Source organism: Paralichthys olivaceus, chromosome 23 (assembly GCF_024713975.1).
Source record: "Paralichthys olivaceus isolate ysfri-2021 chromosome 23, ASM2471397v2, whole genome shotgun sequence".
Taxonomy (NCBI): Eukaryota; Metazoa; Chordata; class Actinopteri; order Pleuronectiformes; family Paralichthyidae; genus Paralichthys; species Paralichthys olivaceus.
In genome coordinates, this window is record NC_091115.1 from 16565597 (window position 1) to 16590677 (window position 25081).

Below are 25081 nucleotides of genomic sequence, written 5' to 3' on the forward strand. Positions count from 1 at the left end.
GTTACACAAGGTGCGCTCAAGTGTGTCAGTAGCTTCAAATCAAAGCAGGAAAGAGCAGCAAAGGTTATATGGAAATACATTTTTTTAGGTTCAAACCAAATGAGTTCCAAAGGTCCAAGTCATTCTGAAGGCCCTAATGGGGCAGATCCTAAAAGTGGCTCAGATGGCACTGAGCTATTGCTGCAGTTGTATTCAGGTCAAGAACATGTTGATTTAACCTAATTCAACCATATTAGTATTAGTGAAATTGCTTTCTATTTTTTGCGCTCATCACATGATAAATATTGTTCTGGAACATAACCAGGCTTAAACCTAATGTAAATGATAAGTTGTGTTGCTTTAACCTAACCTATAAGCGAACTGTAAAAAATGATAAGAATTCAGAATAGGAAGTAGTTTCCTAACTAAGCCGAGGTCAAACCCAGTTCCCTCAGTAAAAGTTCTGTATTTGACCTGTTCACTCACCACATCTTGATAGTCTTTTAGTGAATCTTGGTTACAATAAAAACTGGCTAAACATTAATGTCCAGTGCAAGAGTGGAAACAATTGGAAATGTTTATGTGTTTCACTTGTTGCACCTACCTAAATTTGATTTCGATACAAAAAGCAGTTGAATAATAACCGCTGTCTTAAGTTTTACAGCCTTAGACATTAGTCTAAAAACTTCTCCTACATGAACCTGGTAGATTGAAGAACCCAACGCTGCTTTAAAGAGACAGTCAATAAAAATTGACACTGACAGCAGATTAAATTGCATTTAAAAGACTGTAAAAACAAGGTAACCCTCAAATAAAATTGTGTAATAGGGTCTTAGATTAATTAACACATTAAAAATAAGACATTAAAACTACATTTAAACAGCAATAAAACAGGAACAACAGTAAAAACAGTCAGATATTTAGTTACAGATTAAAAAGATAAGAGATTTCAACTTGAAAAACTAAACGCTGCTTCACCTGGAATGTGTTTATATTCCACTGCTGACTTAAACTCCTCCACCTGGATCTTTCTGACTGCTATATGTGATGCAGTGCAGGCTGATATTCACGGGGGGACGGCTGCAGCGTGGATCTCTGCAGGTCTGTCGGCTCATCCGGCTTCATAGCATGAATCATAAGCGGCAGACAGATACCAGCTGACAGGAGACACCTGATAGATTTTGAGCAAACAGTTAGTCCAAAAGTTGACGGAGAGAAGATGGGGAGGTGGAGCAGACTGAGGCGGGGAGGTGGAAGAGCGGGGACACTCAGAGATGTAAAGGGATTTGGTTACGTCACATTATTTTCACGGTGGCAGTTGATGAGTGAACACACAGAGAGACCAGAGACAGAGAGAGATGTAAGGAACAACTCTAGATGAGTAGGTGGGACATGCTCTAATCCACTGTGCTATCTGAATGCCCCCAACCCCCTCGGCCACCACCACTGAGCTGGGAGGCTAGAATATGGATGCTGAAAGCTCGGTCATCCGTGAGCTGAGCCGCTGCTGGTGAATTCTGCTCACAGCGCCGAATCACTGCGGTGGAATCTCCACGCTTGCATCGTGTACCCTTCTCCACTGACCTGACAATCTCCACGTTCAGTTTTCTGTCTCGCATGGCTCAGCTCGCTTCATTATCTTCACATTCAGATGATTCCACCTCGCCAGGAAGAGCATTCACATGAATTACCAGTGATCAAGTCTGTATATCAAACATTCTTGAAACCCTGTGTATTCCCTGTTTCCACTTTGAATAGATTCAACTAGAATGCCTCTGATTATCATCACGTCACTGTCACTCCATTTAGACGCAGCATCTTCATGCATCTTGAGCAGATCAGATATAACTCGGATACAGAAAATATGTAAATGCATTTTGGGGGCCTTTTAGACTCTATAAATCAGATGCAGTGCAAATCGCTTCATCGGGAAATCTGAGATGCATTCTAGTGAGATGTTTACGAGGTGCCACTGCAAGTATATTTAAATCAGCATGGGGTCAGTGCGAGCTGCTCACAGGTTCTTGACCCGGGGATAATGGAATGTGAAGTGATATTCAAGTGACACTACAAAGCCCTGTTACATTGAAGGGTAGCTCTCTGTCTCATGACACATTCATATATATAAACCAATTATCAATCTGGCTTACTTTGCCTGTATATTATTCATCTGATCCATAGATTTATAGAATAGATTTTTGCAAAAACTATTTAAAATATGGCTGCAAGAAGTACCTGATGGCCAAATATTTAGGACTGATAGGCTACCACATGTGTTTAGTAGGAATGAATGGATTTGAGTCACAGACAGGGCAGGAAATACGAGTAAGACAAGCTGGACTGCTGCTGGTTTAGTGGGATTCTTTAACAATATGAAAACATAGAATGGCACATGTTTATATTATATTATATTAAACTAAAAAATAAATGTACTATGTGTAAAGTGGTACAGGTTCTTCAATTTAGGATGAGCTCAAGCCGTATTTGAGTTCTTGGATTTGACCTGAGTGAACTCAACTGATGCAGCCACATCTGAGACCCACACCCAAAGTGTTTCACCTTTATTTCACCCATTGTGACTTAGCCCATCAGGCTAATGTGATGCATTTGCTGCTCTGTTTCTTTCAGTCATCCTCATGGATGCAGGCGGTTGGCACAGTCAAGAACAAGGAGAACTCATCTGATTTAACATTGTTCTCCTCAAGCATAGTCAAGCTGGACATGGACGGCTTTAAGAAACGGTAAAAAAGTAATGCAGCATAACCAGAGGAAAGACATTTTTCGTTTCACATGATCATCCTTGTCAAAACACGTAGTGGCTAATGCAGCCTGGAGCGTGGAGCAGGTGACAGAGGTCGCAGATCTCTCTTCCATCTAACTTCTCACCCCCAGATTATTTTTCCACTATTCAAACTAAAGTGACTAGAGGACATTTATCGCACTTCACCCGCGGAGAGCGACTCTCTCTGGTCTCTGCCTTGAGAAGTTGTGGTTTGTTGAAAATACAAATTGAGACACAAAAAGTCTGATTCAAACATGTTTTTCACACATATAGTACTCTTTAACACCTGGATACACGAGTTACAAACAACACAATATCCATTTTCACAACTTTTTTAAATAAAAGTTTTGTAATTCATCTCATTAGTTAATCATTAGCTCATTTTAGTTTGAAGATAATTTCCCTAACAGGAAGTGATTCTATGACTTTTGATTGCCATGACCGAGATCAACACCACAGTACCCGTTGCAGGTCAGTGTGCCTGCGTGGCTGTGACCCAGGGGTTAGAGCAGTTGTTGTCCAACCAGTTGGTTGTTGGTTCAATCCCAGTCGTCCTCATTCTAAATGCTGAAGTGTTGTCAGGCAAGATACTGAACCCCGAATTGATGCACTGAATGGGTGAATGTTAAACTGTTCAGTGAAGCACTTTGAGTGTTCATCAAGACTAGAAACACTATATAATTACAGACAATTTGTTACACAGTGCTGATTGCCTGTTTTTTAGAATGTCTATTAATATTGAAAGTGTCCAAATCACATCAAACTCAGCACTGCACTTTTAAAAAAAAATAACAATACAAATGCCAAGATATGCCTTCTACATACAGGCAGAACCCAGACAGATGTTTATGGAATAGGTGGATTATTATGTCTATAAATCACTATATCTTCCATTGACCTGTACCTAGTTATGTTGTACTTAGTCTACCTCATTAATGTAACATGTAAATGTGAATGTCGTGGCCAAACCTCAAACCCCATGTCAGAACAAAGTGAACGCACCACCAAGGAGGTATTTTCAGGTCAGCGTCGGATCTTCTTGAAACAGTTACCTGCTTTGAAACAAATTAGCACTACATTGTTCACTGTAATGGGTTTGAAGCAAGGTATATATCTCAAAGGGGATTTCCATAGCTTAATAAAACATCATGAAACATTATATAAACCTATAAACATAAAGTGTGTGTGTGTGTGTATATATATGAAGTGAAAGTTATCCACTGAGCTGAAATCAACCGTCATTATCTCACTGACGGATGTAAGAGACCAGCTGTAAAAGGCAAAAGGATGATAGACAGGGTTTGTCATTTCGCCTGACATTTGTGTGTGTGTGTGTTTCTTTGAGCTCGTGACCGTATGTGTGGTTGATTTGTGTCATGCACGCCTGTGTGTGTGTGTGTTTCAGAGGTAAGTGAAGCACTGAGATGATATGTCAGGCAGGGGGAGGCGGGACACAGGCTGTCCCTCCGTTCTGCCACATCTAATCACGTGTCATTTACTTTTCAGTGCCACAGGAAGACGGGCCGTGTCCCTCTCTGTCCTTGTGCGCGCGTGTCCACGTCCAAAGGGCAGTTTGCTGAGTGCATCATGTGACGGCGCCGGCTGATATGCTGTGGCGAAAAACAGTGCATCAACACTGAGCTCTTCACTCACGCAGAAATCATTTCTCAGTAGTCCCCTGGGAGGCCGGAGGAAATGCTCAACAAATAGCAGTTAGAGTGCTCTACTTATTATTCAAGCAGCACACAAGCTCAGTCATCAGTGCAAGCATTATTGTGCAGGATGCCACATGAGCCGGATGCTGCTGTATGAAATCTTAGATTTCTTCTACAGGTCTCCAAAATGCCAAAGTTTTACAAACTGGAAATCTGAGAGACGCAACAGTGACAACTTCACTTATATTCATGGCTAAAAAAGATGCTTAAAATGTGTTTAGCACCATCTGTGCAAATAAATATTAATCCAATCATGTTCCTTTTATATATAAGATATAATATTGTCCCCTTCTTTTGTGGGCCATGTCACGTCACTATCAGAGGTGGCGTCTCTTACCTACCTATCATTAGCAATTTACAAACCATGACCTTCAGTATTTGGATCAAGAAGCTCATAAAAAACAAGGGGTGTGAGACGAACTAGTCAACAGCTTTGGTCCATGTGTCCAATACAGGCTGTTTAAGCAACATTTAAATGTTAGGACACAGTATTGGATCAACGCCATAAAACTTTGAAAATTTTGTTTGGAAAGGAGAAACAAGTTTTCTGCTCCTTTAAACACCTGCTGCTTTCTTTTGACTTGGAAATGAGGCCGAACATGGTTTCAGTTTGTCTGCCTCGAGAGCTTGTTATCCCGCAGATCAAAAAGCTTGAAATAACTCTTGCTTATGCATAAGTGCTATTATTTTTACACCACTCCAGAAATATTAAAATGCTATGATCTCTGACACATCAAGGAGTGACAGAATAAAGCAAGTGAATGAGCGGAGACGGAAAAACTGAGTGGATGCTTTAAATCGTCTTCACAGTAAAAATCAACACTCCTAACAGCCTGAGCCATTGGATATTAACCTGTTCAGATGTAGACATGATCGTCTCGGCTTGTAAAATGCAGGAAAATCAACATATTTAGAATTGACTTGTGATCTGTCAGCAGCTGAGAGAGAATAGAACACAGCACTGAAACCAAGGTTGGCTTTGTGTTGATCCTAGCATTCACTGGAGGCTAGTATGTGGTGCGTCCACTATCCAGAGGCTCATTGGTTCATTCACAGGCTTCTCCAGTCCGCAGGCTGAAGTGTCCTCTGGCAAGTTCTACATCGTACAAATTGGCCCTGACACCTGTCTTCTCGGAGTGTGAAGAATGTGTGAATGTGTGTGAACGGCTGAATGTGACTTGTAAAGCTTTTTAAGGGGTTAATATTACAAAAGAACCATGTTTCTGTAGTCCATTATTCAACATATGCAATATTTACTATACATAGTAAACCTGGATTATGCTGTTCAATGCCCATATAGACTTCCACGGCTAGTTTTACTGTTAGATACAAGAAATGGTCAAATGTTAAAAGTGATGAATGGATGGTCAAAATAGCATTTTCACAAAATTGTAAAATAAAAAGTGTCCTGGTGATTAAAGGCCTCAAAGGCATTCACGTTTTTTATCTGAAGCCCTATGAGACAAATTGTGATTTGTGAATATGGGCTTTACAAATACAATTTGATTGATTGATTAAATGATTTGTGTCTTTGAGGAATGTTTGTGTGTAATGTGGTAAATTGCTGATCCTATCATCCTCACTCTGCTTTAAACGTTAGACTAATGACTGCAGTTGATTGCCACGTCAGGCATTTAAAACATCTTTTCAGAAGCCGCACACCAACAAAGTCTTAATTTGCAACTTGTTGAGGTGGGAGGCGTTTGGGATTCCTCGGTGGACTCAACGCGAGTCATGTGCAGATGAATGCGTGGCTCAGATCTTCCCTCTCTGGGTTGCAGGCAGGTTTAAAAATACTGCCGCTCCAGCTCCGATGCAAACCTCCCAGGATGCTACTAGAGCGCAGAGGATGAAAGTGTGAGGCCTCACATACACACAGGCTGAGAGAGGAAGAGAAAACAGGACGAGGGGAGGGGGGGGGGGCGAAGGAAGAGAAGCTCATTTTCCTGAGCAAAATGAGAAAAGTGTTTTCTTTGAATACAAAACACAGTTAAAATGGTAAAATTGCAACTGGGGCTCTGTGTTCTGCAAAGAGAGGGAATTTGAGAGAAGGCAAATCACAGAGAGAAGGAGGGAGAGACAAAAAGTAGCATTAACAACCTGACTAATATTCCTGAGTAGCAGTATGGACGTGGTCTTCCCACCACACTTCAGATTGACATCAGAATGACACCATAGGTTGCTAACCCTTGCAGCTGGGTGAACTAAACAATTGTATATGGTTCCCCAGTGCTGCACATAATGCAAACTCCACGCTTTCTCAATATTCACCAGTTGTATTTACAGTCCATTCCTACAGCTGGATTTACAACAGCTCAGTCATGAAACACTGACCTCTCTTTTGCTCTCAACACAGAAAATTTACATTTGTTTTTTTAAAGCTTCTGTTTTTTTGTTTTTGATGCGTCCTTGGTTTACTAGATTACTCTAGTTCCCATCATCAGGGGACACTTGAAAGAAAGAGCAGTGTCAAAAGAAACACTGTGCTTGTGTCATTTCTATCTTTTTGACCCATCCTGAAGTGTCTATAACAATCATATTCTAAGTCCTCCATACTGCAGTCACTGAAGTCTCCTCATCCGACATCTTGTGCCAAAAAAAACGTATTTAGTCCTTTTCCTAGCATGACATTTCATGCATGAATTAATTGTCATTAAATAAACTTTTGCACAAAATGCTAATCAGGCCTGAAGGCGGTGCATTTGTTTGTCCCATTACATCAATTTCACTGCGTGAACTGTCCCATTCCGTGCAGGAAATTGCTTCTTTGTCACAAAACGCTCTCCACAAGTCAAGAAACTGTTCGACTTGTTCAGAAATGTTTTAAATGGACACGGTAATGATATTGTAATTTTGTTTTGTTTATGCTAAATTCACTGTTTTGCTCCATGGTAGGGAATGCATTTCACGGTGGAGGGCTCCTGGTGCCTTAAGGTGCATTGTGGCTGCTGCACGCAGCAAAGCTAGTTTGTGACAGAAAATGTATTTTACATTCACCTGGATTCACTTCACATAAACAGAAAGCCGCTTCAATAACTAGGTCACACATGACATCTGTTCACAGATACACATGAATGAGTGACATGTTTCTACTAGCGAGCTCTGCCGGCAGCATCATAAGCATAATGGAGGCTGAAGAACAGATTTACTTTCACACTGACTTTGCAGCAATTACATCCCCAGCCGTGTTCCTCTCCTATCCTCTCCTCCCCTGTGGAGCTGTCAAATTGCTGCCCTTAGCCCAGCTCCGAGAGAAGCATCCGAAGGGAGCCACGAATCCTTTTGTACACACAGGCCCACTCTGCCTTTGTTGCCAAGCAACACAAAGGAAGTGTCAGAGGTTATTGTTGTTTTTTGATATCAGATGTGGACATGTGCGTATTACAGCAAACTTATTGGCTGCTAATGAACCATCATCTATTAGCGACACACACCGTAGGACGTGGTGTAAGGGCTCCGTGATAGGGTCGGATCAATCTGCTGGGGAGCCCCAGGGGAAAGATGAGCTGCTGGGCCTCCATTAACTCAGTTTTCTCTGTCAGTGTACAGATTATGGATTAGCACCTGGGAGGGCCATAACAAGGGTCGTGTGAATCGTGCAGTGGAAGCAGTTGTGCAAAGTCTCCTTTTGCTCTGCAGGACGTATGGAGCTGGGTGATGTCATGGGCGATATCACCAGGGTTATCTCAGCTGGGGGCTTGGGAACACGTTTCTAAGTCTGTGTTAGAAACTGAGGACATGTACTTTAAAATATTTGAGTGTTTGCCAGGCAGAGTCTTATCAGACATTATGAAATGGCATTATGGAAACTTTTTTTTAAAAAATTTAATCCCCCAGTTTAATTTAAATGAAATAGTTAATCACTGCATCCACTTTAACACAACACAAAAAACTCACAGCGCTTTATGGTTCAGTTTTTACCATTCACCCACTCACACACACATTTCTATTGTGCATCTATGTGCTTTTTCTATGAGAAGGGACATTTTGGGATTCAGTATCTTGCCCAAGGACACTTCAGCATGCCGGAAGACTGGGTTCAAACTGCCGACCTTTGGGTCACAGGCCAGCCAAACTAATAGTGTTCCCAGAATCTAGTTTCTGTGTGCATGCGTTGGGCCTGAGAAAAAAGAAATCCACAGTTGAAAGCAATTCGGAGTTAATTATGCTTGTCTGTGTTTGGGTTTGAGCATCTTGCTGCTCAGCCATGCTGACCACTGCTGCAGTTAAGGAAATATAATGTTGGTGGGACAGTTTGAAGTGTTACGGACTCGAAGCAGAGGACCATAATAGGATGTTCCTGATCCACGGCAGTGTCTGGCATCTTAGTTTATTTCTCTTTATGGCTTAAGCTAGTGTACTAAGATAATTTGAGTCTCTTATTCATAGTGCAAGAGCGAAGAAACAACCTCCCTCTGAAGAAAATTGCTTTAATGCTGAATATGTATCTGTTTTGTCATTTCATTATGACAAACATTCTCATTGAGTTCCAAAACTGAGGTAGTGAAGGTCTTACAATACATTTTGAATTCAAAATCTATTAAATATGTTATAACCTTTTTTAAATCAGGTAGATTATCTTTCCCATACACTAAGGTCTCATCAGAGAATCAAAGACATGCACTTACAGATTCAGAGTTTGAGCGGTTGAGACGTTCAGGTTCTAAAATCATCTGTCAGTCCTTTTGGACAGCGTAACGTAGTGGAAGGCAGCGTTCCGAAGTTCTGTGTTTTCCCAAGGGACAGCTATACTGAAACAGAGCAGTTGACCTGGTCTGGTGCACAGTGGTTTTAAATGGAAGTGAAAGACAGAGGCAGCTACTGCAGGAGACTTTCATTTCTGTGCCAGTTGGTCCACATGCCGTCAAGCCAAATGTCCTGGTATTAACACTGTAAGACTGAAGTTTTAGTATAAGTGTGGTGAGATATGAATTGGAATCATCGCGCCTTGACAATAAGTAACATTTTGTCTTGTAGCCTCTGTTGATAGCATCGGCTATCAGCACATAAACACAGCACATTAGCCCTGAGCTATATTTCCCTTCACTAAACTGCATCGTGCCAATTTATTCCTCTCTCAGATGCAAAACCAATATTAACTTCCCTCATCCTCATAAACTAGATAACAGCCTTTACCCTTTGCTCTCGTTGGCTGCAGCCATACAGCTGCTCAGTAAAGTGCCTTGAGATAATGTATATTATGAATTATGAATTCATTGAATTGAATTGCTCAGAGAAAACCAATGAAAGTTTAGCACTGAGGAAATGACACGGTAACTTCAGCTGAACAGACGTGTGTGCCAAATCAAATTCTTTCTAATTAATTCAATAGACGAATCAGTTGACCTTCGAATAGCTGAGCTCATGACAGTGATGGGCAGCACCACTCTGTCAGTATAAGCTTTCAACCAATTTGCACGTTCTCCCCTCATCTGTGCGGATTGTCCCCGGGCGCTACGCTTCCTTCCCCGGTCCAAAGACGTATACAGATCGTGGTTAGGTTGACTGGAGACTCTACATCTACCACGGAGTGTAAATGGTTGCTTGTCTCTGTATGTCCAGAGGGTCACACACCTCTCTCGCAATGTCAGCTGGGATTGGTTCCAGCTCCCCCCACCGCCCTCAGAGGATAAGCAGTCAAGATGATATATGGATGGGTGTTTCAACCAGTGAATATTTAAAGATGATCAATGACTGTGTATAAGGACGGACACCATGTCTTCACGTCCTGCCACTCTAACGAAATAAAGCTAAAATGTCTTGGATATGCTGCTGGAGCATGATTATCCACAGTAGTGGAGCCACGGTATTAAGGTCCTGCAGATACACTCGCCTGGCCCACCGTGAGTCTCAGCTGTGAATCATACCATCAAACTCCGTTTTTGTCACATTTGAACATACATCAGTGTGATAAGGCCGACCTAAAATGACAGCCACCATCTTTGGGAAAAATGAATTCACTGTATATGCCTAGTGTACACGAAGATATGCGTTTTCAGGTGTGGACACAGATTATTTGTTTTGGAGACAGCCCGCGTTTTAACGTTACATCATGTGTGACCCTCTCCATCTTTTGACAGGCTTCTGAGGCTTCGGTTCTATAAAAGGGTAGTTACTTCACCTAACTGACTGCACCCTCAACAAACAGCTAATGAAACATCCATTAAACGCCCATCACTGACCTAAAGTGAATCCAGCCCCTCAGTAATCACAGTGCAGACCTTGTAAAACCCAGTGGAGGAAGTAAGTGAATGAATGAAAGTGGAGTGCTCCTTGTTAAAAATTCTGGTTCAAACCATTTTGCACACAGGTGACTTCAGCTGCCTCGCTCTCTCTCTCTCCCGCACTCTCACACTCCAGTGAGCATAGAGGACAATTCACCTGTTGTCTGTGTCAGGTGAATCAAGCATGACAGCCCTGAAATACACTTAATGTGTGTGAAGAGCAGAGCAAAGTGGCTCGCTGCCACACACACCCACACACACACACACACGAGTAGGTGTGTCAGAGATTAGACCAGAGAGGACATTTGCAGCACATACTGTATATACTGAGCTACTCCCAGCAGTTAATGTGTGTGACCTTTGAGGAGCTTTAGGATTGAAGGTGTACCTCCTCGCTTTACTTGCACAAACCTCACCACTGAACTTTTCACTGTGTCATTAGCCCCGGTTTACTAGCTGCACGACATGGTAACATACGCGTTTACCCTCTGGCTGCAAAACGTTCTTTCCCCCAGACCTCTCTCCCTTTTTTCTTTCTGTACGTTCACTCTCTTTTCAAGCGAGGCACACATTTGAATTTGTGTCGAACCTCTATGTATTGCTGTATTTAATCACACAGACTCCTTTTTTTTTTTTATTGCACTCTATGACATTGTCGTACTCGCAGCAGACAAAATCAATGCATTAGAGATAACATCTTTTTAATTCCACACATTCCTCTTCCTACTACATTCCTTGTCAAAACCTGGTGCTTCTCCCGGGCCACAATGCATGCAGAGACGAGGAGTGGCCTCCGGAGGTTTGGTGAACCCTGTGTAACTCCAAACCTCCGGATGTTTTTCATTTTCAAACTTTTATTCTTCACCCCCCCCCCCCCCGAATGATGGTGACCCAAATGAAATCACTCTGGAGACGCAAAAGGTTTCACACATCTTTTTTTGAACCCTCCAACACCCTCAAACACATTTTGATGTGTAACATTGAGCTCTTGTTTAAGAATATAAAGCAGCTAAACACTAGAAATACTAGGAAAAAGACATGGATGCACATAAGTAGTCTTGCAAAGTCAACCCGAACCTTTGCTTTGTGTATTGTGGTCTGTCAAGTCTGATTCTTACTGGCAGAAGCCAATGGAAATAATATCTTTGCCAAACTTAATGAAAGGTTTTCATGTTTAAACACAAAATAAAGAGGTGTATTGTATTTCAGTGTCCAACAAAGCACTGACGTGAAAATACATAGCACAAGAAATGTTGGAAACACTGATTTTTAACGTGAAGCTGCTTTATACTTATTTACTTGATTTAATCAGCAGGTTAGTTTCTATATGAGAGGATAGAGGATATGAAAGCTCTCGCTAAGAACCCTCTGAACCATTAACGCTGAAGGAATCCTAACAAGGGGAGGCTGACTGCTGATGACAACAACTCCCACGATCCCACGCTGCTTCACCAAACTCAATCTTTAGTCATTACTTTGATTGAGAAACACCCAGTGCCAGAATATGACATATAGTGCTTTTGAAATATTGTGCTGTCCCACCAACGTGACTTTTTTTAAAATCTGCTTTAATCTTCTTTAATTTGGGATCAGTGACAGTATTCAGTTTCTAAATTGCTCTTTTGATAATGCTGTATTCCATAATTATGAATTGTTTTGTAGATTATCAAACCAATTCAATTATTCATAATCAAATAATACCAAATATTCTCTGCTTCAAGTTTTTCTAATGTGCTGCCTTTCACGATGAACTGAAGCTTTTGGGTTTGACTTGGTTGGTTGTGATTGACATATTTTATGAACTATTGATGAAAGAAAGATTATAAGCAATGGAAAATAATTATTTCTTGCTGCTTTAGATGAATGTGACATTTGCGGGACTCTGTGTTCCGCGTGTCTGATTTTCCTTTGAAAATAATTGCGCCTCTTTTTCAAGCTTTTTCAAATCTCCTCTGAATTTTTGACTAAATTTGAATCAATAATTCATTTGATGAGACATTAGGCCGTGCAGTATTTCCCTCCTTATTTCAAATCTGTATTAGGATTTCAAGAGGAGCTAATTCAGGTCAACAATCCCCCGTTGAACTGCACCAGCTGCTGGCTTTTAAAGACAAGCTCTCCCTTAGAAAAATTGGAGCGTAAAAAAATAAGTGCTACTACTACTCAAGGCTGCTTCACGCTGTGTGTTTGTCTTGTTGTGTATTTGAGTTTTGTTTTCTTGTGGCACGTTTGCCCTCGAAACACACATATCCTCTTTGCTCTTCATGTAACGACATTTGAACAGCAACATCGCGGCTAATGTGTTTTCGCTCTCGATGTCCCCTCTACCTACCATTTCCTCCCACTGCTCTACTGTGGCTCAGGCCTTTTTCCTTAATGCACCATATGTGCTCAATTCACTGTCGCACCGTCGCCTGAGTGCAAGGTGCCCTTTGAAAGGCCAAACTCATTACATTACACCAACCTCTGAGCCCCTGAGTGCAACTTTTATCGATGGAGCAGCTTCTCAGCCACTCATCTTTTACCAGTCTTGAAGAAATGGAAGCAGGGAAACGCGACATTACTTCAGACTACTAGAATATCAGACTATTTTGGTCACTGAACAGGGTAGTCTGTCCAACTCCCCAACACACAAACACGTTGTGTGTTTAACTGTTGCTTTTCTCTCTCTCCTCCAGTGATCGGTGATGCATTTCTCTAACCAGGGTTGCTTGCACTGAGAAAAGCCAAAATCTTGCAGAACACACAGTTTCTTTTTCATATCCCATGGTACCTCAGAGACTATTCTAGACTCTCAATGCATTCTTTATGTGAGATGTAAAGGATAAGGTGCGGAGAAAAGATCCCAACATCAAAGATACTGCGGCAAGAAATAAAGAAAGAGTGAGATGTTAGGAAAAACAAGTTCCAACCTTAAGAAGACATTTTAAGTTTGACCTTGTCCATTGCAACAAAAAGTCACTGACACAGCAATATCTTTTTCACATTTTATTTTACTGGCTTTACTAGCTTGACTTAATGTTATATTCTTAACAGCAAATATAGCTCAGCACAACAAGGCAACCCTAAAAAGGTTTTTACATTTTGTCGTATTGAAATGATGAACTACTACTTTATGCTAGGTCATCATAGGCTTTTTTTTTATCTCTTTAACATTCTCATGGGCACAGTTCACATTTCAAATGCAGAATCGTTTATTTTACTTTGCAGAGAGCATTCTGTAGCATCAGTTTTTAATACATCCAAACGTTCTTCTGTATAGTGCAACCTTCATTTGACATCACAGGAATTCTTACAAAATATCAGAATAAATTATTTTTATTCTCTTAAAAAATAAGAGAGCAGCTCATTCACAAGATGAATATGATAATTATGTTGAAAGCTCCAGAAAAAGCTCAGGCTGCTTTTTCCATGGTCAGGGTTAACTCAAATGCAGTGGGTGCAGGATAGGATCATAGAAGCTGTTGTCCAATTGTGTGGATCTATTAACAAGCAGGCTCATTAGCTATTAGAGTTTTATTTTTAATGTTGGTTTGGAGGATGAGTACGTTCACTGCACCTTAGCAGTACCTTCTTGACCCTGGAGATAGTAATTTAACAAGATGATGTGATCCGGTTAGAAGTTTGGTTTGTTCTGTCTGGCTGCTGTTTCAGAGGGAGGGGGATGAAGTTTACAGGCGGGGCAGACTAGGTCCCGGGATGCCGTGTGTGGGGATCCTGGCAGTTGCAGGGTTTGCATATTGGCAAGTTCTCCAGCTTAATGGGCATCAAGTCATTAAGCATAAAGTCAGGGTGGAACGCTCTGGAAAAAGATAAGACCTGGACCGTGAGATTGGATTGATTTGTCAAAACATGAAGTTAAACTCATTGACAGTTACTTCAACCGAAGCCAAATCTCTCAAAAACAGCAAAAGTAACAAAGAACCGACTGAAAAGTTGGAGTTTGCCTGAAGAGAATTATTTCATAGGAAGAGTCTTCAAAGGCGGAAGACAAAGATAGTCTTATTTGTCAGACTCAAAGGCATCGAGGAGAAGCTTTGCATAAAACAAATTGGGATAATGGTGCACACTACTAAAAGGCATTTTAGTGTTGTATTATTTTATTCACATCGCAAAACCGTAACCCTTCTAAAAAAGAATAACAAAGAGCTTGTGTAACACTGACACTTAATGTCAAGTTGTGTTTTTTTTTAAGTTTGTAAAATGTGAGATTTGTTTACAGTCTGGTACTTTAATCCTAATGATAGTCCATTTCTGTGCATGTGTTTCATTTAGCAAGTAGTTGACATGCTCCACTTTAGCTATAGATTCTGTTCTGACATAGCTTCTATTGCTTACTACACAGCAGGAACATGTTCATTTGCAGTTGTTTCCCTTCTACCTTGCCTCTGTTACTGAAACAATGATTTTAAAGCAGCACAGCATTTAGGTTCTGCATTTGTGATGGAAGCAATAAAGTGCATTATATTTGTCGACAGTAGCAGCATATCACTGTCACCGGCTTTTGAGTCCATGCGTGTGAACAGCACGGAAGTCTCTGCAGGGAACTGCTTTCCCTAAGTGAAACCACATTTGATCATGATAAAATCTAGTTTGTCTTTGTACTCAAAAAACATCTCCACCTCGAATTGCTAAAATGGTTTGTCCATGAACCAAGCTGACAATAAGATAAACCTACTGCTCCACCTTCTTCACAACCAATCTTTCTGCTGTTGCTGTCTTTTATTGATCGTCTTCCATCTCTAAGTGTGAAAAATATATTTTCTTCATCTTGATTTTGTGATGCGTCTTTCTCCCCCAAGTGCTCTTAAACTGCAGAACACTAAATTTCCTTGGAGATAGCTGTTACCCTTATGTTGGTGAATTGATGAGAATTTTCAACCTATCAACCGTTCACTGTCTTGTTCTTTTGGTTATCTAACTAAGAGGGGCCCTAATTAAAACAGCTCAGAGCAAAGAGAGATATAACCACTCTGATTGCATTAATCACAGTCAACGCTGAGCAGATTTGAAATGCCTTTGAAACTGTATTAAACAACATTCTTACGGAACTCATTTAAAGGTAGAATTTTGTAATATCTAGTATTGAAATTGCATGTTGCAGCTGACCCACACTCACCTCACCCTCTCCTTCCAAACATGAAAAAGAACCTGTGGTAGCTTCAGTTGTCATAAAAACTCAAAAGGTGTTTAGTTTGTCCAGTCTGGACTAATGTAAAAAACATGGCGGCCTCCGTAGAGAGGGTCCCCTCGATGCAAATATAAAGTATTTAAATATAAAGGGCCTTTTCTGGGTAAAGAAAACTACAATTCATATAATAACATCATGAGAATTATTCTACATTCAATTTCTGCCAATAGATCCCTTTCACCTAAATCTTACACACTGGACCTTTAAGAGAATGCTAATGTTCAGCCTCCACTACTCTTCCCTGTGGAGTCAGTGGGTGACCTCTCTTGCCTGTTTGTAAGGTTTCAGCTCCCAGCAAACATGATACATGTTTAATGAGCGATACATTCTTTGAATTTTAAAGGCGTCACATGTGCGACATCTTGCTCTGGAAATAGCCAAGTGGCAAAAAAAAAATTGTGCAGTGTAAAGGAAAAGCATCCAGTAGCTGTCTGGATCACGCGGGCGACGAGAAGCAGACACTCATTTCGCAGCTGAAAATGGTTTTCAGCTGCTAAAACACATGAAGGCACTCATGCAGGACACAGCGTAGCAGCGTCGAAGCAGATTCATCACCCAGACGAGAGTCGCTCTCCTGGTGAAAAGTTAGAAAAGAAAAGAAAATGACATCACAACATCACCAAGCTCAAACATCTTCACACCGGAGCTGCAATTTTAATCTCTCCAATAATCCTCTTTGTAGGCAAATGTTTCTATGATGCTGCACCTGGAGGGCAGGAGAGGTTTACTTGAGACTACTTGTCATTCATTTGCCTAAATTCAAAGTGATGGAGGGACACAAATCCTGTTTTTGACTGTATGGCACAACATTCTCTTGCAAGCAATTGGTCTAGTAATGTATAATCAACCATTTTTTATGGTATAGTGTTATAAAACTAATAGGATTTGAAATTATGCCGTTATATCAAATGTGCAATAGGTAAAAATTGCAATATGCATCACATTTGCACCCGAATTTTGTGATAGAATGGAATTGGGAGATAATTTCCCAGCCCTAGATGGTGGTGGATGATTATATCTATAGCAACTTGAATTTAAGTCAAAGAAAAACACAATTTCAATGATTTCAATGTTAGGTATTTATAAGTTAGATCATGATAAGAGCAAGAGAAGTACTTGTGTATTTGCGTTACCAGCAACCCATCACCTGGTGAGCTGAAGAGATGACAATGTGTCATTCACATGAAGGCAGTGCAGCTCTATTCAGAACCCATCTTCCCCTCTGACAACCGGACACACACGCCTGCTTGGCTCAGCTGTCTTCATCGGGCAGCCTTGTGGAGTTTCCACGTTGAAACATCTGACAGTTAGAGCTGGAACAATGGTGGTGCAGGCAGAGCAGGGGAGAGAAAGCGAGGGAGGGAGGGCTGTTCAGCAACACTCACACAAGCAGCGCTGCTGCCTCCAACCAGAGCAAAACCCATGGAAGAGGCAGTCATCCTATTCCTGGTGATTCTGCTCTGCCTGCCTCCTTAACTCCTGCTACAGTTCCTCTGGTGAGTCAAAAATCTCCGGACTTTATCGCCTTTTTTGATGATGTGTGGAGTGTACACATATTTCTGGTATGTAGACACTCTGAAATACGCCTTATAGTGCTGCATATGCTGAGAGGTTATTTGTTGGCAGTGAAAATTACGATGCAGGATTCACACACGCTGTTGCCAAGGCTTTCTTTCAAAATGAAACTAGCTGCTCCACCGTGGCTCTGAGCTGGTTTGTGGGCTGTTTCAGATGGGTGATTCAGAGGTGCAATTTCCTAACAGCAGCTAATGTCATTACTGCTGCTGGATGAACTGTCACTGGCTGCTTGTACAGAATATTCATCAGTGTGAAACTAACACAGAGCGAAGTGTTTGTGCTCGAGCTTGGGCTGGTTTTCCCACGTTATTTGTAAAAATTGATTGAATTTTTGGTTTCGCTGTGGGTGGAAGTAATTTTCTGAAAACCAGGACAATCATTGTAGTTGTTTGTCTGTTTTAGTTGTAGAAACTTGAAAATGTATCTATATTGCATTTGTAATTAGTATGTATTAATTGAAGAAAATTAATATTGCTTTATTTTAATATTATCTATTTTAACAAAAACTAAAATTTGATGAAAGAGAGTATTTCACTCAAGGTGATAAGAGACGAATGGAACGTTCACTAGCACTGATTGAAATCTGGTGAAGACTGACTGAAGAGCCATAGATCTACTGAAATGAAAGCCTTTATATTCATTACAAGATAATACAAGGAAATTCTGAGGGCTACTTCTGATCAGTGCAAGATCAAAAATAATGGAGAAGTTTCAACAGAGTTTAAAACAGACACAAACAGTAAATAGTATAAACATAGAAATGTGTTCTAGTGTTTCACTTATTCAGTGTTGCACTTAAGATTCATTTGAATTGAACGCATTTTAACCGTCAATGTTTTGGTTCAGTGATCTGATGGCCCGGGGACACAAAATATTTTTGAGTCTGTCCCTGATTTGTTGGTGGTAATTCAAAAGTGATGAGGTAATGGGAGCTTATGAGAGACCAGAGGGGGGAGCCATGCCCATACAGACACACAGAGGCTGAGAGAGAGAGAGAGAGAGAGAGAGAGAGCCTTAAAGGTTCAGTGTGTAAGATTTAGGTGAATGGAATTTATTAGCAGAAACTGAATATAAAATAATTCTAGTGATGTTTTCACTAATGCGTTTCATCTAAATTGTACAAATTGTTGTTTTTCTTCACCCTAGAATGAAGTATTTTATATTTAAATACTTTATATTACCATCAGGAGCGGGTCCTCTCTGACAATGCCCTTAGTTAGCATTTGCAGCAACAAGACGGTCACACCAGATAGCCACAGCTGAGCTGCTAGAGCAGCCGCTTGGACCGCGTCACCATAGTCCTAATGGTCGTGAAGACTGGAGTGATGGATGGGGACATTTGAGTCGACGGATGCTGTTGGAAGTTGAAACAAAGCTTCGCCAATTACGCACAGCCAGAGAAAAAGCAGTGAAACAAAGCATCTCCATCACCACGACAGGATAATGTGCTGCTGCTGCTGCTGCTGCTGGCAGAGTTGTATATCAGAGTTTTTGGTAAACAAGGTCATGACAACTGACTGACGAAGACATGACATGATCGGGAAATTGTGAATGGAGCGTGATGAACAGCAAACTAGTTATTTTTTTGGATCTCCCTTTGAAACCAGACATCAATGCAAATTTGATGGAAAACTGTGTCTTGTCACCGTGGCTCAATTTAGCAACGCGTTGTGTTCCATTTTGCCATCCTGCCTGTTTGTTTGGCCTGTTTAGGTCCACACAGTGGTGCTCAATATGTGGAATTGTAGACATGTAAGATGCATTTGTACCATAAAGTATATTATTATATTCGATTTTCAAATCCTATGACTGCCTTTTCTCTTCATGTCCCTTTTTTCTAATGTCTGCACATATGCTGTTCCCTAATTAGAATAAAGATCCTCTGTGCAACATTTTTACTCATAAATATATCACTGTCAAATTAAGTGGGAATCCTGAGTTCAATCGTTACAAACAACATGGGACAGAAGATTAGATAACAGGCAAACTTGTGCCAGTGATCTCCTATCACTGGGGTTGTAAATGGTAAGACCACATTTCTGTTTCACTCCACCGGGGAGATATTTTAATAGTTGTGGCCCTGGTTCCTTTTGGTAATCTTATCAATATGGTCACCAAGTTATAATGGCTTAGATCTGGGAACAATACAACACACTATAACTAAAAAAGAAATGTGATAATTGTGAAGCACAAAGACTATAGGGCGGCTGTGGCTCAGGAGGTAACAGGGGTTTTCCACTAACGAGAAGGCCCCCAGCTTTAAGTCCTCATGACTAAGTGCCCTTAGGCAAGACGAGGATCCTTAACAATTCCCCTAAATGCCTGTTCAATCTGCGTATGAATAGCATGTGATGTAAGCATATAGAAGTGCATTATGAATGGTTGAACATGAGTTGTAGCTTTGAGTGGTTGTTAAGACTAGAAAGACAAAAACACAATATTTAGGACAAACTTCTGATTGTTTGCCTGTTGTCACAATGTCTTCAGATGTGAGCCATTACTTTGTGTCATTTTGTCGTAACTGATTGAATTTAAAAAAAAAACAACAACCTCCAATTAAAATAAAGCAGATTTTTCCAATAAGACCTGTGGCTGTTTCAGCTTTGACTGTTTTAAATTCCATTTGCAGTGGACTAAATTAGCTCCACTGATGCCTTTGTTTAAAATACAGCGTAGGTTTCACAATCAATAGACATTTGAATTATGGTAATATGTGATACTGCAGTTGTTATATACTCTACCTCATATCATGCAACTCAATATCCCACATCTTTTTGTTAATGTAGTGAGCGTGCACCATTGTCTCAGAGAAAATCGCACCAGAATGATGATCAGAAATGAGAAAAACATAAAGTTACCCCTGGTTTAAGTAGTTGTTATGAAGCATCATGTCATCCAGCAGCTAAGTGCATATTCAACACCCCCTCCTGTAATGGACCGATTAATGGCATATCTTGAATGCTAACGCTGCCTTCACTGTGAGTTACTAATCAGCCGAACACCTCAAATGCAATTATGTGAAACTGTAAAATTAGTGGCTTTTGTCTGTCTAGAAGAAGTGAGGGGGAAGATGGAATCACTGGGCCGCACTGAGAGGCCATGTGCGTGCTGATGGTGATGATGATGGCGATGATGAAGATGAGTGTAGACAAATAGGGAGAGGATGGGAGAGAAGGGGAGAGATTACATCTCCTCCCCACAGATTCCCTCTCTCCAGGATTTCTTTGGATTGTGTCTTTGGTGGGATCCTCGCCTGGCCGATAGCATGTACCTCAGGGGACCTTCATCACAATCGCAATCCCATCAGCCATCTGTCGCAGTAACCAATAGCAACATTGGAGCCAGTGCAGGAGGAGTGTGATAGCGATGTGAGTGATGTACTTTGTGTGGCACCGGTCTTCATGGCTGCTCTTCATTGTTATGTAACTCAAGGTTATTTAAGCACTGGGCTGAACGTGTACTTGGGTACAGTGGCTACTCTGTTTGTTACTGCATGTTTAGAAAGACTGTACCGGGACATAGCAGGCATTGTTGAGGTCTGGTTAAAAAAAAAATTATAAACAGGAATAATTGATTTAAGCAATAGTTTAAGCAGTATATTCACTGGTAAACTAAATGTTTGACGTATGTCTAAATTTGGGATTTAGCCGGCTATGTGAGCATGTTCTCACAAGCACATGTAAAATAATTATTTTGTCATGTCTCTGAAAGAAGGAAGTTGAAGATGAGTTTCAAATAGGTATGAACACACACAGGTAGGATTTGGCTTTTATAGGCTTTAGTCACTTTTATTCTTAAATAACAAGAAGTTATATTGTATAATTACTTATAGTTCTTCAGATTACCTGGTTTGAAACAGTTCTCAGTTGTTAGGGTCATTCTGAGGGCTAACGCCAATACTATTATTAGGGATTAAGAATAGACAATTGACTGATATTAAAAAAAACTAATTGGCAATAACGATAACAGAGGACATTCAGGCAAAAGACACAGATGAAGTTTCAGGCTTACAGACACTTGGAAGACACCACAGGTTTTTCTTTTACATTTGAAGAAGTGGTAACCATCCATCTCAATTGAATTGGATTTGGCTGCAACACTGTTTACCCCTGAAACTCCTGAAGTGTTTCGTGAACTCAAATTTCACACACCCCTCCATCGGCAAATAGTGGTGAGTAGATAATGAGTGCGTTTTCATTTTTGGGCGAGATATCCCTTTAAACTCACCATCCATCAGTTTCAGCTGCACTTCATTAGCTTCAGCTTTGTCACTGCTCTCTCCCAAACTTGGTCAGACTCAGCTGTCATTTGCCGCCACAGCTCTTCTTTTCCAGACTCAGCTATCATGCGCCAGCCTCACATGTACTCTATCAACCTCAGCTGCCAGCCTCACATGTACTCTATCAACCTCAGCTATCATGCACCAGCCTCTCATGTACTCTATCAACCTCAGCTATCATGCAGCAGCCTCTCATGTACTTTATCAACCTCAGCTATCATGTACCAGTCTCACATGATCAGATATCCTGTCTGTTTCATCACTTAAATAGAAGAATGTATTGATGTCTATGGGCCCCAGTCATACGCTGGATCACAGCTCAGTCAGCTCATTAGGTCGAAGTTGTCGTGAACAATCAGATTGTAAAATGGGGGTAAAAAGGGTTCCTTTATATTTTTAGTTCACGAGAGAAAAAGAGAGACAGCTGCTGTAAGAAGTCGCATTTGTTCTGCATTTCTCAGAAATCAGTCTTCTTGTTCCGCATGTGTCACGACAAAAGGACCCAGAATGAAAAGCCATGAACCAATTCAGGTTGAACAGATTATCATGTTTGCCGGGCACACAGATTTAGCTGCCATATTATGCAGTGATTCAAATGTAGTAGTTTGTACATTTGGAAAGAGCTGTGTATATGGTATGAAGTCCAGACTTTTATTTTGAAGGGATACTGCTGTCACGCTTCTTAGGTCATTTAAGTGTTGTGATGTTGTCTGTTTTTTAAATTTGAATTAGTTGTATATTAGTATTTACGGTGTCATTCTTGCGTTTAGTTACCTTTCCAAAAAGGAAGTGCTGGAGTTACTTCCTCTTTGTTTTCAAACTGTTCTCTAGAGGGTACGCTTACTCTCTTCTCTCGAAGACCAACTTGTCTTGTCCTTGTTTTTCATTTCATAATTTCACACTAGTTGCAGTAGTTTGACTGTAAGTAACCCATGGAGGCTAAGACAGAGAGGAAAGACTCTGCAGAGAGAGGAGGAGGAGGAGGAGGAGGAGGAGCTGGAGAGAAGCGAGAAGTTAAAAGGTCAGAGAAGCAGCTGAGGGGCCGGAAGACAGAGGAAGACCTAATTGAGGGAAAAAGCTGAAAATGAGAGGGAACGGGTCGAGCAGAGGTCAGTGAGAAGAAGACAGAAGCAGAGGAGAAAAACCAAGAACCAGGGTGAGAAGGGCGAGGTGGAAGGAAAGAAAGAAACTGAGGGAGGAAGCAAGGAGAGAGGGTGGGGGAGTGCTGTCAATGCTGGTGGCCTTTCTGAAAGGTTAGTGGCCTGGCCAGAGGGAGTCAGGGTGAATGGCTGACACTTTGCAGGGATAAGAACACACACATACACACACAAACACGGAAACACAATCTTCTGACTACAGGGTAGATTTTTTCACATGGCATTTAAAGAAAAGCACGTTTGTCCACACTGACTAATGACATTAAACATTACCTGACATTTCACATGGATGGAATTAGTTGAGCTATTGTTCAGTGAATGTGTGTGTGTGAGTGTGGAGTCGTAAGAGATGTGGGCAGGGCTTAGAAAGACTCAGGGGCCGCTTTCTCCTGCAGAAGACAATATAAAACCCGGTGTGCCTCAAAATACACAAATCAAACCACCTGACACGGCAGCACGTCTTCATCTCAGTGTACACATTATTAGATGAAAGATATTAAAACTCAGAAAAGTGCCCAAAAAAGAGCCTAAATTAATGAATCCCTGAAACATCCTGAAACAGTAAACAAAAGAATGGCACTCGATAGAGGGAATATCTGCACCAAGACCCAACTGTCAGTGAAATTCAATAAAGATAAACCAAATTACACACAATCATAAATATCAGTCCCTAATATAAGCCTGATTTTTTCATTAAGATTCACGAGTTATCATCTCATCTCACTAGTCAAAGACAAGAGAAACAAATCCCCGGATCTGCTGCATCATCCTGATCCTCCCCAACCCCCTCTTTCCACCAAGTTTCAAGAGAATCTGCAGTTGTTGTGCGATACTGCTTACAAACAATCAGACAAATGGACAGGGGACAGGGGACAGGTAACAGAAATGATAGGAAAGTTTCACCTTTTGGCCACAGAATAAAGTGTACATTGACATTGCCCTCTGGTGTGTCTGTGGACACAGGAAGTTAGAAACTGCATATTGGTCACATAGCACATCCTGTAGTTAGACTTACTAATCTCCTGCTGCATCATTCAACGTCATACTTCACTGATATTTTAATGTCGGCTTGAGGTGTCCTTTTCACAGGATATGCACCAAGTTGCACCAGTCCATAAAATAAAATTCCCAGCAGTGTTATCGAGTGGTGCTCAAGGGCAAACTTCAGATATGAGTCTTTGTAGAGCGATAGCTTTTTCCTCCTGTGCCGCCTTGGACACCATGCTCCGTGGTTTGTCAACTCATGAACATGGACGTCAACCAGCTCAGATGATTCCTGCAAAGCTGCACCGATCAGTCCGTGGGTCCTCGGAGTCTTTTTTGCCTGATGCCCTCCTGCAGGGAAAGTAGCCACAGAACTAACCTATCACCATTACCAGTTTACAGTAGATCAAAACTCTGACTGATTCTTTTGTCATATAAAAAAAACAAAAACAATTTCATGTCAAAAATCGTATAAACAATATGGATTTACATCCAGCTGCCATTTCCAAAGAATGAGACAAAGCCAGTGTTCCCAGTATAGATTAAAATACTTTGCAAATGTGTTTTATAATGGATCTTTATAACAACTAAAATACTGCTGATCAAAAGAAGGAAATTCACTCACCCTGCTTTACTCTTTTAAGCAATGAGTACACTTCCTGGTCATCCTTATCCTCCATCCCATTATTCCTTGATGCCATTACATTTGAATAGGAAGTGTTGGCTCCACACCAGGAAACTGCTGTGAACCGCTCGTCACTTTTCATAGAAGGTGTCTCTGGCTTTGCCCACCTTGTTAACAGTTAATATCTCTCCTCGTTAATCTTTTTCTCTCCTGCTTTGCTGTGTCTCTTCATTTTTCCATTCTCATCTTTTCTCACCCTCACAACAACCTGAAAGCGTGGGACTTAAAGAAACACACGTTTCTATCATCCGCTGTTTAACTAGGGCCGGGGTTTCCTGCTCAGACTCCAGGGAGTGAACCTCAGACCCTCGGAAACAGTAGCAGTGTCTTTTTACTTTAACAGTTATACATGCTTATTAAATTACAAATGATTCATGGGCATTTCATGTAGTTTACAACCAGCATCTATTACATTCAGAGCCTGTGTGTTGCAAGGTACTGTGGGTCAGAAAGTAGGGCTGGGCTCAACTGGCTACACACATTTTTATTTCAGCTGAAGTAATCATC

The 25081-nt window shown here is 41.0% G+C and overlaps 1 protein-coding gene across 25 annotated transcripts in view; it reads left to right on the top strand.

Annotated features, from left to right (window-relative positions):
• LOC109637526 (pleckstrin homology domain-containing family A member 5-like) overlaps positions 1-25081 on the top strand; it is a 180372-nt gene that overhangs the window by 92429 nt on the left and 62862 nt on the right. For 2 of the 25 annotated variants that reach the window (XM_069519718.1, XM_069519717.1), the window contains exon 1: positions 17248-17387. The exons of 20 other annotated variants lie outside the window; for them this stretch is intronic. Coding sequence is in view for 3 of the 5 variants with exons in the window: in XM_069519725.1 (XP_069375826.1) it covers positions 4268-4367 (100 nt within the window). In the remaining 2 variants the exon portion in view is untranslated. Of the gene's footprint in view, positions 1-4267; positions 4749-17247; positions 17388-17412; positions 17454-25081 lie in introns of those variants that run through there. 3 more of the 25 variants (XM_069519711.1, XM_069519715.1, XM_069519725.1) reach the window with 2 other exon arrangements.